Source organism: Capra hircus, chromosome 2, assembly GCF_001704415.2.
Source record: "Capra hircus breed San Clemente chromosome 2, ASM170441v1, whole genome shotgun sequence".
Classification (NCBI taxonomy): Eukaryota; Metazoa; Chordata; class Mammalia; order Artiodactyla; family Bovidae; genus Capra; species Capra hircus.
Window position 1 is genome coordinate 108,398,537 of NC_030809.1, and position 14,922 is coordinate 108,413,458.

At 46.2% G+C, this 14,922-nt stretch overlaps 1 protein-coding gene across 1 annotated transcript in view; it reads right to left on the reverse strand.

The window, feature by feature from the left end:
• The window catches only part of STK39 (serine/threonine kinase 39), a 318,038-nt gene extending 303,793 nt beyond the window's left edge, over window positions 1-14,245 (reverse strand). Inside the window, exon 1 of the mRNA XM_018064061.1 lies at window positions 13,835-14,245. Within this exon, the coding sequence (XP_017919550.1) occupies window positions 13,835-14,021 (187 nt within the window). The 5' untranslated portion in view covers window positions 14,022-14,245. The remainder of the gene's footprint in view (window positions 1-13,834) is intronic.

Below are 14,922 nucleotides of genomic sequence, written 5' to 3' on the forward strand. Positions count from 1 at the left end.
TGTGTAGATTTCTTAGCAAGTTATACATTTCTAAAGCCACTCTTCTTGCCAAAATGAATTTGATTGGATGCTTCACACAACACATTAGCTTATGAAACCCGTAGTCAACCACACTATAACCACCAGGGGGAAGGTAGTCAGGTAATTAGCTCCCCAATCACAAGTAAAATAACAAATGTTCAGTGATTGACAAACACTGTGCATTCATCACCCTTGAGCTAAATAAAGCTGTTGTGGTAGAGAATTTACAAAAGATGGCAATAAGAATTCCTCCCATCTCCATACACATGTTCCTGTTGCCATGTGACTTAAATCATTCTTCCCAGCAAGCGGGAAGACCAACCCCCCTCTGGCCTGAGTCTGAGCTGGCCCTGGGATGTGCTCTGACCAACTGAAAGAGGCACGTGACGCTTCGTGACCACTAAGCCTACGCCTCAAGAGCCCCTGCAGCTCCACTCCAGCAATCCTGGGAAGCTACAGCAGCCAAGGGATGAAATACAGGTGGACTTCCTTGAGAAGGACGCAACGGAAAGAGAGGGCCAGCCACCCACTGGCACCAACCACAACACACACAATGAGGCCGTCTTAAAATAGGTAGCCCCAGACCAGCTGGCCACGGACTATCCCTAGGTGAGACCAGCAGAACGGCCCAGTGGAGCCCAAATGGCCAATGCATGGAATTGTAAGCAAATAGAAAGGTCATTATTTTAAGACATTAAGTTTTGGGACGGTTTGTTACACAGTTACACACAGCTGATGCAGAGACCGCGAGATTCCACACCTGGAGAGCCTTTCTGATGGTCAGAGATACCCTGGAAGGCAGAGCTTCAGATGAGGTGCCCAGCCCAGCAAGACACATCCACTGACACTTTCTGGGGAAAGTGACATTGTCCCCACTTGCCTTGGTCCCTTGTGGAACCCCTGTGACCTTGAACAGTCCCCTGCGCTCTTACTCTCCATTTAATCCCCTCCTGCCTGGGTCTGAGGTCTTTTGCTGCCTTGTGCTAGTCTTTGCCTTCCAATGATGCCGTCTTGCCTCTGGCTTTACAGAACTGGATTTGGAATCTCACAACCCACCCGCCTCCCCACTCTATGACGCATCCTCTCAGGCCCTCAGCTTTTGCTATTGCTACTCCTGCCTCTAGACAAACAGCTCATTGTAATGGCAAACCACAGTCCTGGGTAATCTCATTATTTCCATGAAGTAGTGGTGCAGAATCTATTAAAAAATAATAGTAAACAAAACTGCCTTTAAACAACTAAAAGCACTGTGAAGGCTAGAGTCATTTTGTGAGGTTAAATAACGATTCTGATCAAGCTGCAACTGCTAAAAACAGCCTGGGAAAGACCTTAAGAGCAAATTAATGTCACATCAGAAAATCAGTGTGCTTTCTTCACTTGAGGCCTGATGGAAATGGGCAATTTTAAAATTTAAAATAAAAGATGGCTATAAACAAAAAGTGGACCCCATCCCACTATGTCCCCTTGAAGGAAACAATACTTTTTGTGTATATCAATTTTGATACAATTAAGTTTAAAGTTGGTCAGACCTCATAAATATCACCTTTTCACATTTTTGTTACTCCTTTTAAGTATAATAGCTCCAAGAGAATATTTCATTTTTAAACAGCTACATACAGCTGAAAACAATGTCTTTTTTTTTTTTTTTTTTTTGCCAAGACACACAGTGTACAGGATCTTCCCAATCAGGGGTTGAACCTGGACCATAGCAGTGAAAACGCAGAGTCCCAACCACGAGGCTACCAGGAAACTCCCAACAATGTCACTCTTACTACAACAGCCTAAATGGACCATCCTCTCTAAGCGAGGCCAAACAAGCGCCTGCCTGCAACTTCTCCCTATCCCAGTGACTGCACGGCAGTTGCCCCTTTGCCTTTAAAGACTACTTAAGCAAACATATAAGCTACAAAGCTGCCTATTTGTCTATTTCTAGAGGGCTCTAAAGTGTAGGATGTAAAATTATAGCCTTTAAAAAGCCTTGCTGCTTCTATGGAAACAATTGGGAAGATGGCTACAGATGAACTAAGAGGTTCCTTCTCTCTCTGCCCCAGAGACTGTCACTTTTTAAACAACCAAAGAGCATTTATCTTAGTAAAGATAAACAATTTAGTCCTGATCTTGACTTTAAAAAAAAAATCTGTGCCAAAAAGATCACTATTCTTAAATTTGCCCGAATGATCAAAATTTGAAAATACACAGAGACACTTCCCCTCCTTCTATTTCAGCCAGCCATATGCCCAGGAAAGGCCACATTAAAAATGTTTCCACAACAACCCTTGCTGAAGGTCAGGCACTGGATTTAGGACTCCAGAAACTGGAAAGGGCATCTACAAGGAAAGAAATAAAAAAGGATTACATAGTAAAACATTCTCTGTGATTGGCCCGGTCACCCTAGGGACACTAAACGTGATAAAGTACAAACCGTTCCTGAACTGGCCCAAATTAAACCCAGTTAATCTCCCTACACAGATACTTTTTTCACCCCTCAGTCATTAATTCCCTCTCCTAATAAAGCAGGTGTCCTACCCAAACAGTTGTGATTGAGTTTGAATTTCTATTAAGGTTCTGACTTCAATACTGGATGTTTTATTAGCTTTGTGGTATAAAACTTAGACGAAACCATTAAATCCTTTAATTACTCAACTACCAAAATGTTTTAAAGCCAAGGGGAAAAAAGGACCATGATTCAGACTCGCCACTTAAATGACTAAAACTGATATAGCTATCATTTTTTGTAGTTAACTTCACAACGTCTTTGTTAATTTCACCAAAAAAAACCCCACAAAAACTGTTTACTCAGTTCTTTCTTACTTCATTACCTAAAAGAAGATAAACTGAAGTGATTCTGTCTACTGCATTCAACCCCAAGACTCTGAAGAGATCTCTTGAGGAAATATAACATTTTGATGCTTCTAAAAATACTGGATTTCATTTGGGAGGATTCTGTGTTTACAGTAATCACAACAACATCCTAAAAGAGTTAAGTGGGTAAGATAAAATTCAAACTTCAAAACTATCTTCCAAATGTATGGCAAAACCAATACAGTATTGTAAAGTAAAATAAAGTAAAAATAAAAATTTTTTTTAAAAAAGCAAAAAAAAAAAAAAAAAACTATCTTCCTATGTCAGTGGGGGTATCTGCTCCACCACACACAAAAAAGAGTAACTGTTGTTCTGAAATAACAATCAGTTAGCTTTCAAATAGAGCATATAGTCAAAAAAAATTTAATTTAACTGTTAGCATTGTCTGTCTCCTTTCGTACGTCTAAGTCAATGGCAATGCTTTGTGTGCTAGCAGGAGGTGGCCTCAGAATATTTACAGCCAACATAATAATATTTAGTCAGGTTTTGAACATTTCTGAGAAATTACCATCCAGCACCGTCCAGTAAAACTTTTTGTGGTCATGGAAATAGTCTGTATCTGCACAATCCAAAAGGTACTTTACTGGATTTGTTTAGTGGCTAAGTCGTGCCTGACACTTTTGAGACCCCATGGACTATAGCCCGCCAGGCTCCTCTGTCCATGGATTTTCCAGGCAAGAATACCGGAGTGGATTGCCATTTCCTTCTCCAGGGGATCTTCCTGACTCAGGGATAAAACCTGCATCTCCAGCCTTGGCAGCCAGGTTCTTTACCACTGAGCCACCTGGGAAGCCCACTTCACTGGACTGTGCAGGTTTTATAGACCTGAAAGGAAATGAATAAAATACAGTTCCTCCGCTGCACTAGTCACAGTTGGCTACTGATTATAATGTGGCTAGTGTCACTAAATAACTGTATTTTACTTTATTTTTAAAGCAGTTTTAGGGTCACAGCAAAATTGAGAGGAAGGCAGAATTTTCCCCATATACCCCCTGTCCCTTCCTCCACGTGCACAGCGCCTCCCATTATCAACATCCCCCGACCGAGTGGTACTTTTGCCACAACTGATAAACTTACATTAATACATTCTTATCATTCAAAATCCACAGTTTACATTAGGGCTCACTCTCTTTGCTATACATTCTATCAGTTCAGTTACTCAGTCGTGTCCGACTCTTTGCGACCCCATGAATCGCAGCACACCAGGCCTCCCTGTCCATCACCAACTCCAAGAGTCCAACCAAACCCATGTCCATTGAGTTGGTGATGCCATCCAGCCATCTCATCCTCTGTCGTCCCTTTCTCCACCTGCCCTCAATCCCTCCCAGCATCAGGGTCTTTTCCAATGAGTCAACTCTTCGCATGAGGTGGCCAAAGTACTGCAGTTTCAGCTTTAGCATCAGTCCTTCAAATGAACACCCAGGACTGATCTCCTTTAGAATGGACTGGTTGGATCTCCTTGCAGTCCAAGGGACTCTCAAGAGTCTTCTCCAACACCACAGTTCAAAAGCATCAATTCTTCGGCACTCAGCACATCCTCTGTGCTCAGCCTCTTCATCCCTTGCCACCCAGAAAATTTATTTAATTATTCAAATTGAAATAGCCACATGTGGCTAGTGGTTACCACAGTGGATGGCTCCAAACTAGACACTGCTGGGAATGCTGTTGCTGCTCTCATTGTGATACAGTTATCAGCCTGGCAGCAGGGACCTGGCTTTAGCGCAGAAGCTCTGCTCCAGCGAATGATCAGCCCTGAAGGATCAATACATCTACTCGCTGCTCCTCAATCTCTTATTTGCCAACACATACAGACATACACACTCTCACACCTTTCCATGTTACTAACAGGTTCTAACTAAGCATTAAAAATATAATCTATTCCAAGAACCCAGGCAAAAGATGATGGTTGAAATGAAACTATTTTATGTTTATATATCACCTTCATTTACATGTTAAATAAATATGCCCTGGTGAAGAAAGAAATACATATAGAGATCATTTGATCCCCTCTAATGCAATACATTTTTACCATAACATGTATACGGTAAATATGTTCCCAGATAAATTATATATGTACTTTATTAAAACAGTAGGTATAAAATTCAGTCAGTAATATCTCCCACCAATGAAGAATCACCATGATGTTTAAGTGGAAGAAAACACTGAACTGAATAGGAAGAAATGGCCTGAGATTCTAAGGACTTCTGGACCACAGGCAAATTACTTTAAGGCAGGCTGCGAGAATCTTCACTTGTAGAAACAAAGGAACAGGAATGAACTTTCTCTCCAGTTTCCTCCAAAATTAAATTTCATTATTCCCCGGTATTCTTATGTGGTATTCTTAGGAACTGACCTTAAAAAACCAGCACTGACCTAGCAGAAGATGAGATGGTTGGATGGCATCATCAACTCAATGGACATGAGTTTGAGCAAACTCCGGGAGACAGTGAAGGACAGGGAAGCCTGGCGTGCTGCAGTCCATGGGGTCACAAAGAGTCGGACACACTGAGCGACTCAACAACAATCCACCTATGGTTTCTTCCCTGGAGCACTCTCTTCCTCTTCTGCTTTGAGTCAGCCCATAACTGAGAAAGGTGACCGCAACATCGACAGTTTCACAGGAAGAAAGAAAGGAAAGGAAGGGAGGGAGGGAGGGAAGAAGGAAGGACAGACCAAATAATTCAAAGTAAAATGTCAACAACACAAGGCAGACCAAAGGCACCAATCCCCACGTTTAATCCTTTTCAACCCCCAAACAAAATAGAGCAGCAAAGAACATAATTGGGATGCCCCTTATCACAAACCCTGCTACAAACTAATGCTACCTGTTCAAAAGAGATCATAAATCTTCTAGGATGTCAACCATCAATAGAGTCATTATGAGAAGTCTCAGGATCGTCACAGGCCACTGGCTTCTCAAATACTCCCCCAGTGAAGGTCTATCATTCACATGAGAGAAAGCCATCAATGTCTACTCATCATGCTAGTTCTTCTGGTAAAGTAGTGACTTCACGCTGGAAACCTGAGCTCCACAAATGTCACCAGAACACACATCTTCACCTAAGGGAAGAACTGAATGAAGAGCCTCAGGACTCGGCCTCTGACTTACACGAAATACCACTTCCTTGGAAGAAGTCTGAAAATAAAATATCTTTAAAAATGATGTTTTAAGTTCTACCTTAAAAAGATGTTTTCCCATGTATCAAAATAAGCAAATAGTTTAAAAGATCAATTCATCTAATCCCTCAGTGTCCAAGAGTTTATTCCCAAATACCTGTTCACCAAATGAGAAGAAACGCGAAACACATCAGCATTTACTCACATCAGATTCCCAAAGTGTTTCTCTAAATCAATTCTGAACTACAGGCGTGCCAACCCATTCTCTAAAGGACTGCTGCTTCTCCTCTGTTTCCCAGTTAACCCAAATCTAAAATGCCTTTTTAATTACTATACTGAATTCTTCCTTAGTAGCCTGAACTGCAATGAATAGCACATTTGGAAAAAGAAACACCTGAAGCACTCGAATCACTTCAGCCATCCTGGAGCTGTCTGGGGATAATTTAAACAAAACTGTCCTGGAGGAAAATGTAAAGCTTCACTTGATTACACGGAGAGTTTCATTTAATGGGGAAATAAATAACTTCCCCAAAAATACACCACAGAGGAATTATAACACATATTAGATTGCTTTTGGCTTACAAGACCTACTTCTATATTCTTAGCATGTACCACACCAATCCTATTATCCCCCAGTCCCTTGTCTAAAAAATACAATTCCTGACTTCGTTGACAACCTTTGAAAACCACCTGTCCTGATCAGTCTGCTGCGGTGTTTCACCTGTATCCCTCATCTTCAACAGTCCTGATTTCTACATAGCAAAAAGCCCCACAGAGCTTCAAGGCTGGGTTATATATAACTACACAAACAGCCAGAGGGTCACGGGTACACTCAAGAAAGGAAAGTTTGAGAGGAGAGATGTGCCAGGGCTTCCCCACCCTGCTCTGCAATGCCCAAGTTTTAAAAAAGAGGGGGGCACCATTACTGCTCTCAGGATCCTTTAATCCAGACAGGCCACCTCACAGAACGATGACCTCAGGAAAGCCAGGCCTCTGCCTGCCTACCTGCCCAGCACAGGCAGGTGCAAGTACTCAAAGTGCTTACTCTTGATCTGGGAGGATTAACGAGCTAATTTCTCCAGAGCCCTTTAAGCTGACTGGCCCAAACACAACGAAATGAGCATCCTCATTAACCATAGGCAAGATTAAATCTTCAGGATCCAAGGAGGCAAATACTCAGAAGTGAGGCAATGTTCCTCTTCCAAGGTGGGGGGCACGGAGTGTTGATCCCTAAAATTCAGTTTCACCAAGAAAACATTTATCAAATCTTTAGTGGGAGGTATGGGGAATGGAGGCCAAAGACCTGTCCTCAAGGAGGAGTGACATCTAGTGTCAGGATGGGCAAGGAGGCAATAAGCAGCAAGGGTATAAGGATCACCAGGGATGAAAGGGCCAAGAGAGGAGGCAGACGGGAAGGAGATTTGGGGGCAGAGGACTGTTTCTGTGAAGAGAAACCATTTATTCCAGGCCTTAAAGGGGAGTCTGGATCCGGGTGGGTTCCGTTTATGAACGTGCATCAGGCTATGCATTTATGACCTGTACTCTTCTGTGTGCCTATTATACTTCAGTAAAGGTAACGCTTAAAAGGGGAGACAGAGCTCTCTGTTAAATACATGAGAATGGAAGAGAGGTGGAATGGTGCTGCAGGCAGAGAGGAAACTTGCCTAGAAGGGGCTGGGAAAGCAGGAAGCACTTCAGCAGCTGCAAAACGCTCCCCCTGGCTGGGAGTCCGTCCTGAAAACTGCAATGACAAGGGTGGGGGGCACTGAATGGAAGACAAAAGACAATTCTAGAAGGCCTTAAACACCTGCTCGGAGTTCATCCTGACCATCATGGAAGAGCCACTTTTAAAAAGGTCTGAGTCTGGTGGTAACTGATAAAAATCTGGGTATCACTTCGGTAGCAATGCTTACTAGAGCTGGAAGCAAGGCTGCAGACAAGAAACGTGGTTATGAAGAGATTACAGTCACTTAAGAAGAACTGAGAGAGGCCTGAACTGAACCATCGATGACCAGGAGGAAGAATGAGGGAAGCCTCAAAGACGGGATCCAAAATGCTGAACACCAATCAGATGCGGGAGACGGAGGAAGCCAGGAAAGGGTGGGATGAGCAGCACGTTTCTGCTTCATACTCGAGGGTCTTCAGGAAGATGGAGAATGGAGAAGGGACAGGATTAGGACTGAAGCAAAGGTGGAGGGACAGTGAATTTCACTATATGAGGTTCTGTGAAGTATCTACAAAAAGACGTTTGAAAGGGATTTCTCACACCAGTCCAAAGACCAGGCAGGCCCTGGGCATTTTGGGCTGTGGTTGAAGCCTCAGAGCCACAGAGAAGTGGATCCTGGAGCAAGCACAGGCAGGGAAGCAGGAGGAGAAATGGTAGGTGGCGTCAACTCCTGCAGAGAGAGGAAGAGAGGGAAGCCCTGCGGCATCACCGGTTGCAGTCACAGAAGGCCACAGTGATCATGGAGATTTCAACTCTGGCTTCTTAGCAAGGAGGTAGAGGCTAGATATAAGTAAGCAGGGAAGGGAGGTTCTCCACTGGGAAGGGAAGGAGAGAGATAAGGCAGGTGCTAGAGGAGGGAGTAGTGAGAGTGTCCTGTTTTGTTCTCCTTTGCTGTCAAACTGTTAAGAGGGAGACTTGAGAGTGGCAGGAAGGGCAGCGAGGCAAGGAAGGAGACAGGGGAGCCACAGTGATGACCTGACCTGCAGACAAATGCCCTCTGCCTTGCTGGGGCACACAGGGACGATTTCTTTGAGTCAGCAGCATTTCCTGCCAGCGCGGCAGCCTCCAGAGGTGGGAGAAAAGTGCAGTCTGAGCAGGTTGCTCATGAAGCTCTTTGAGCCGGGCCTTTCCTCCACCAATCTTCCCGCAGGATGCCCTTAACACTTGTCAAAGAGCCATCTGGCACCCGAAGCCCTGAGCTGTCCGATTCCACAGGTCTCTGCAGCTTCCTCCCCTCAGGGCCCTCAGGTTCCCCAGCCAGCCGCCCACCGGAAGAGCCAACTCTCCTGGGCAGAGAAACTCCAAGATGCGGTAATGCGGATCTGATCAGCCGGCGCAGCCTGCAACAATTGCGGGCTCAGGCTCCCGGAAAGCTCGCCCTGAGCCAGGCACTGCTCTAAGTGCTCCACAGTCTCCCTTTCCCTGCAAATCCTACTGTTACCATCTCCAGGTCCTGAATGAGGATACCAAGTGCAGACACCTCTAAGCAACTTGGCTTAAGATCACACAGCTAGCAACTGCCATCGCCCGTCCATGAAACAGACCAGACCTCCCGACTCGAGAGTCCACCACATTTCAAGTTACTCTCCAACACCATCAAAAATGTGGTACACAATAGACTACGACAGATGGAAGGAAATTCATGTTACTGGTCACAAATCAAATGCATAAATAAAGCAAATACTATGGAAATTCTACCACGAGTTTCTCTTAACCTAGAAATTTTTCGTACATGCTAGTTTGAACAGCACATTTAAAAGCATTTCTGCTGTCAATGTAATTAGCACCGCTGAAACGTACACTTAGAAAATGGTAAATCTCATGTATATTTCATCACAATAATGAAAAAACACGAGTTCTATATGCATTATTCTCCTTACCAAGAAGAAAAAAAAGTGACATGATATGAAAATCGAAACCTCTGCACGAAGCTAAGCATCTCAGGACTCTTTTAGTTAAAAAAAAAAAAAAATTAACAACTGACAGCAGTGGCAAAGCAGCCCGGTGTATAGGTCTGGGAGATCAGAATGCGGGCACTCAGTGCTCCATGCCTCTGAGGTCCCCGGTAAACAAGCGGGACCCAGTGTAGCTCCACCGTCCTCATGATGCTTCGGACACCTACAAAACCAGTTCTAAACTCTAAACTGTAGAGCCCCACAGAACTTCCGAGAGCACGGAGCAGGATTGCTCTCGGCTGCTGCTGCTTAAAGACCTGGCCAGTTGCCTGTTACCTGCACCTGGGGGAAACGCACTGGAATGGTTAAACAAAGCCCCTGGGAGAGAAAGAAACCAGAGTACTGGAGAAGCCCTCTGTCAAGCTACAGTTAGGAGACTAGAAACCAAATTCTTTTTGTTGACGAGGACCAGAAATGAAGGAGGTGGCCCTTGCGGATGATTCCAAGTGACTGTCTAGGATGAAAGTGAAGCAATGCTTAGAAATAAGGTGCAAAACTACAGAAAGTCTCATACTGCAAAAAAAAAACTAAAAAAAAAATCAAACATGTTCTGAGGCCTAAGTCTATTTAGAGTTTTTCACAGGAAAACCAACAAAGATACCAGCCTCTGCTGAAATTATCTGAGTCAAATACAGAAGCTGATACTGTACTGACTACAACTTTTTGACAGGAAAGTTCCTTGAGGTTTGTTCAATCGATTAAGGATACCCAAGTCAACATTTTCATGATTCCTCTTTTGTTCTTTGTTTAGCAAACTGAAGTGATAATATTAATACCACCAACAAATAAACTAATTTTTCAATTGGCATATCTTTGGGTGCCCCATATACTTCTAAAGAAAGAATGTGGGGAGAGTGAGATGGGGGTAGTTGGGGGTGGTAAGGAACAAAGACTAATGAGGCTGAAGGGTATTAAACAGGCTAGAACACCTTCCAAGAGCAGTTACTTCTCTATAGGAGACTGAAATATTTGAAATCTACTAATACTGATGGCTAAAACGAGGAATTTAATCATTTTACAACACAGTTAACCTCTCCCTATAAATCTCTCTCCAACAGATTCTGCATCATTTCCAGGTTGCCCATAACCTTTTGAACCAGATTACCATTACAAATTCTCCACTGATCTTTTATCACGCAAGAACGAAATAACAAAGAGAAAAGTTTATTTTTAGACTTGCAAAATCCTGTGTTTATTCTTCTAAAACAGAAATCAAACAACTGAACCTGCTTTGTTTGGATTTCAGTAAACCTCGTCTCTCCTAATCTTGAGGCCCTAGCCTCTGCCAGAAGGAAAAGAAGAAAAAGAGCTCCATGCCACGCTGGAAGGTTAAAACACCTGGCCTCGCCGGGCCTTCTGCTCAGGCACATCTGAGCCTCCTGCTGGCCACGGTTCACACTGCCGGGGTCCCATGATATGACACCTGCCTTGTGGCCCCAAGAGGCCAAGGCTGTCCACCCGCGTTCACACTGAAACTGGCTCCATGTTTGAACTACAAACTTCTGCGTGTAATGTTTAAGCAGAAGTCCTTAACCGCAAGTTCACCCATTACTTAACTAGCATTAAACAGTAAATGGAAATGGGTGTGTAATTCCCTACAACATTAAGCCCCTGGAAAACCCTACTCCAGCAATGTGACTTTTCAATCACACGGCCACCACACAGACAGCCTCTTTCAACTGGAAAAATATGAGATAATTTTAAATGTAGGAAAACCCTTCCTGCAGTGTGAACATACAAAAATCAGCATAGAAGTAATAAACAGGCATTTCTGCTGGCAAATTCCTCAGGTAAATTTTTTTTTTAATGAAACTGACCAACCGTAATTAACAATGCTGCTACTGCAAGCAGAAAGAAGCCCTGAAATCAATCCCGTCTCTTTAATTAAACTAAGATTTTATTCATTTCAGTTCATAAAACTGGTCAACTCAAACACTTTCAAAAGGCAAGCATATTGTCTTCCATATTGCAAACTTGCATACTAACCCTAATAATTGACAAAATAAGCATAGAAATTGATTGTAAGTAAATACTGGTCCTAGGCCCTATGGAAACATGTGGCAGGTTACCATCAATTAAGTTTTATGGACCATCCCTATGTATTGGAGTCAGAGGGATAAATAAGACCCTAACGGAGTTCACAGCTGACAAGGAAAAGCAGCAATGGAAATAATCAAGCAACTTATAAACTTATTCAGACTTCAAAATTCAGTTCAGATGTCTTCTGTGGAATACTCTGCTTCCTCATTTCTCCAAGCAAGCAGTTAGTCCCTCCTTTATGCTCGACCAGTACTCACTCGTGACATCCTATAGAATCAGTTACTTAAACTTGGGAAGCCCTGAGGGCAAGGACCATTTTACTCATTTCTAAATGCAAAAACCTAGCACAATGCTTGGGAAAGAGTAGGCCTTTAGATTCTGTTGCTCAAATAAAAACTATGGGATTACATGCTGTGAGCCATATAAAAAAAGGAACAGAAAAAGCCACCATACTTTGCCTTGGAAGAAGCAGAAGGCGTCTCAAAAACATTCATCGCAAGCTGAGTGAGGTTAACTACAAAGATGGGCACTTAGAGAAGAGCCTGTGAAAGACAGCAAGGAATGGAAGGCCAGGTGTATCCCAGGACAGCTGACTATTCAGTGTGCAGTCAGTGCAACCAGAATACCAGTGGGGGCAAGTAGGTTGAGAGCAGACAGTAAAACTGGGAAGATGAAGGGGCTTAGCTAGCAGGTGAAAGGAGTTTTCACTGAACAGGCTTTAAAAAACCCCTTGAAGATACATAATTCATGCAGTGACAGGAAGACATATTAGGAGAGTCTTTGGCAAAAAGTTATAAAAGGCATGGGTTTTCGAAGATTTTTGCTTTCATATCCTAGGTTACTGTTCTGCCAGTCATTGGTCTATTTATTTCAATCTATGCTATGTTCCATTCCTACAGCAGCAGGAGATAAAGGGTAAACACCTAATGAAATTCTTATTACCGGTTTTAATTTTTTAAAGAAAGGGACGGAGGGCCACATTCTTTATAATGAAAAGAAGGGGAAAAAGTTTAAAATAAATATCCTGAATTCCTTTCTCATCATGTACTTAAACATCAAGATATGAGAAGGCAGCATCCCATCCCACCGCCAATAATGACGGCACACTTTATCTGGAGGGTGCCCTAACTGGGTTTAACAAGCCTCTCAGACGAGATGATCCAACAACGGTCAACACAAATCTGGTCCTTCACGTGCTTGGCCCAGGGAAAAGTAACGGCGGCTTCCTGCCATTCGACTTTGCCAGGTTTTTTAAAATCTAAGATAAGGGGATATTGGTGAGCCAACTAGAAGGCACCAACAGGCAAGCAGCAGGTCATCGAGAGCCTCGGCTTTCATTCATGCAGTTCGGCCCTGGACCAGAGGGGAAGCATCGGCCCAGCACAGGGCAGGAGGCCAGGGCGCCTTCTTTCTCCGGGCGACCGGGCTGGGCAGCAGGAGGCGCGCCCGGGCACCGAGAGGCGGGTACCCGGGCGCGCCGGGCGGCGCGGAAAGCCAGGCTGCAAGGCGGGCGTGGAGCTGGGGCTGTCAGGAAGGGAGGCCAGCATCCTCCCTGGCCTCAGGAAAGAACCTGGGCCCCTGGAACTCCTACGTAGCCCGTTACCCATGGCGAGAGGTTGCTGATGGGAAGCTGGGGTGCGGAGCTAGAGAGCAGAGGCGCGGCTGCGCCGGTTAAGTCCCCCAGGACGCGCGGCCCCCCGGCGCGGCGCGGGGGCGCTGGAAGACCAGGGCGGCGCCCCCTCAACCCCACCCCGACCGCGGCTGCCTGCTCGCGCGGCCACCGACCACAGGCTGCGGGCCCGGCACGCGGGAGGAGGGAGATGCGGCGGCGTTGCCGGGTCCCCAGTTCCGCCGCCCGAGCGATCGGGGAGATAAAAGTTTGCAGCATGCGGCTCGTCTGCAGTGCGAGTCACATCCGCCGCGCCACCTCCTGCAGCACCCGCGCTCACCGAACGAATGAAAAAAAAAAAAAAAAAAAACTGTTGAAGCCGGTAGGCCCAGAAGCCGACCGCTCTGCCTCTAGGGCGTGCATGCAGACAAGCCCAGCATCCCGCGTCGCCTGCCGCACCTCCCGCCCGGCCTGGACCGGCCCCGCCGCGCCCGCCGCACTGACCGATAACCTCCTGCAGCTCGTATGCGTCCCTGCAGATGGGCCAGCCGATCGACTGCGCGGCCGGAGTCGTGGCCACGGGAGCCACCGGAGCCGGCGCTGCTGTCGCTGTCGCCGGGGCCGCCGCTGTCACCGGGGCCGCCTGATGGGGCTGCTGGACGTGCACGGGCGAGCCGCTCGGCTCCGCCATGATGCTGCCGGAGGAGGTCGGGAGGACGCGCCAGCCGGCGGACGACCTTCCACTTGAAACTTCCCTTCCTCGCCACCGACACCTCTCGGCCGGCGCACGCCCTCCGCGCCCGCCGCCGCCGCCGCCGCCGCCGGAGCCAGCCACGAGGGGAGGGAGCGAGGGAGGCCGAGCCGGGCGGAGGGAGGAGGCAGCGCCGGCGGAGGCGGGGAGGGGAGGAGGCGGCCCGGTCGCCGCGCTCGCCGCGCGTCCCGAGCCTCGCGCGCGCAGTTCTCTGCCTCCGCGAGGGGAACCGCCGCCCCGCCGCCCCCTCCCGCCTCTCTCGCTGCCGGGAAGTTTCCACCCGAGGGGAGTGAGGCCGGGTTGGGCTGGCGTTCGGGACCCGCGTCCCTCGCCCCCTCACTCCCTGCTTTCCCTGAGCCTTCGCCCCAGACAATCGGGCTCTCCGGAAGATGTCCCTTGGGGACCCCGAGGGCGGGGTCGTTGAACCGCCGCCAGGTTCTCAGATTCAGAAAGTCTCCCCAAGTAAGAGAACCTGAAGTTCATTTACAAGTTAGCGAGTGAGCCACCTACACGCCGGCCGTTTGTAGGGCGCCGGTTAAAAAATAACCCGAGTTGTAACTTTCCGGCGCCCTACCTGCCAATAACCCTCTCCCCCACCTTGCCTAATCTAATCGCAGACCTGGTTTTTTTCTTAGTGAAACGTGATGCCTTAGGTCTCTGGCTGTTCATAGACTTCATTAGTTCCAAGCCACTTGGATCCCAGGGAGGTGTTGTAAGGGCCTAAAAAGTTAGATTTTTCTAAGTGTAAGAGATTTGAACTCTAAATCTCAAATTTTAGACCCGTAATAACAAAGCCACGCTAACCCGATAGGTCAAGAGATAGCAGGCATTTCTTTTACAG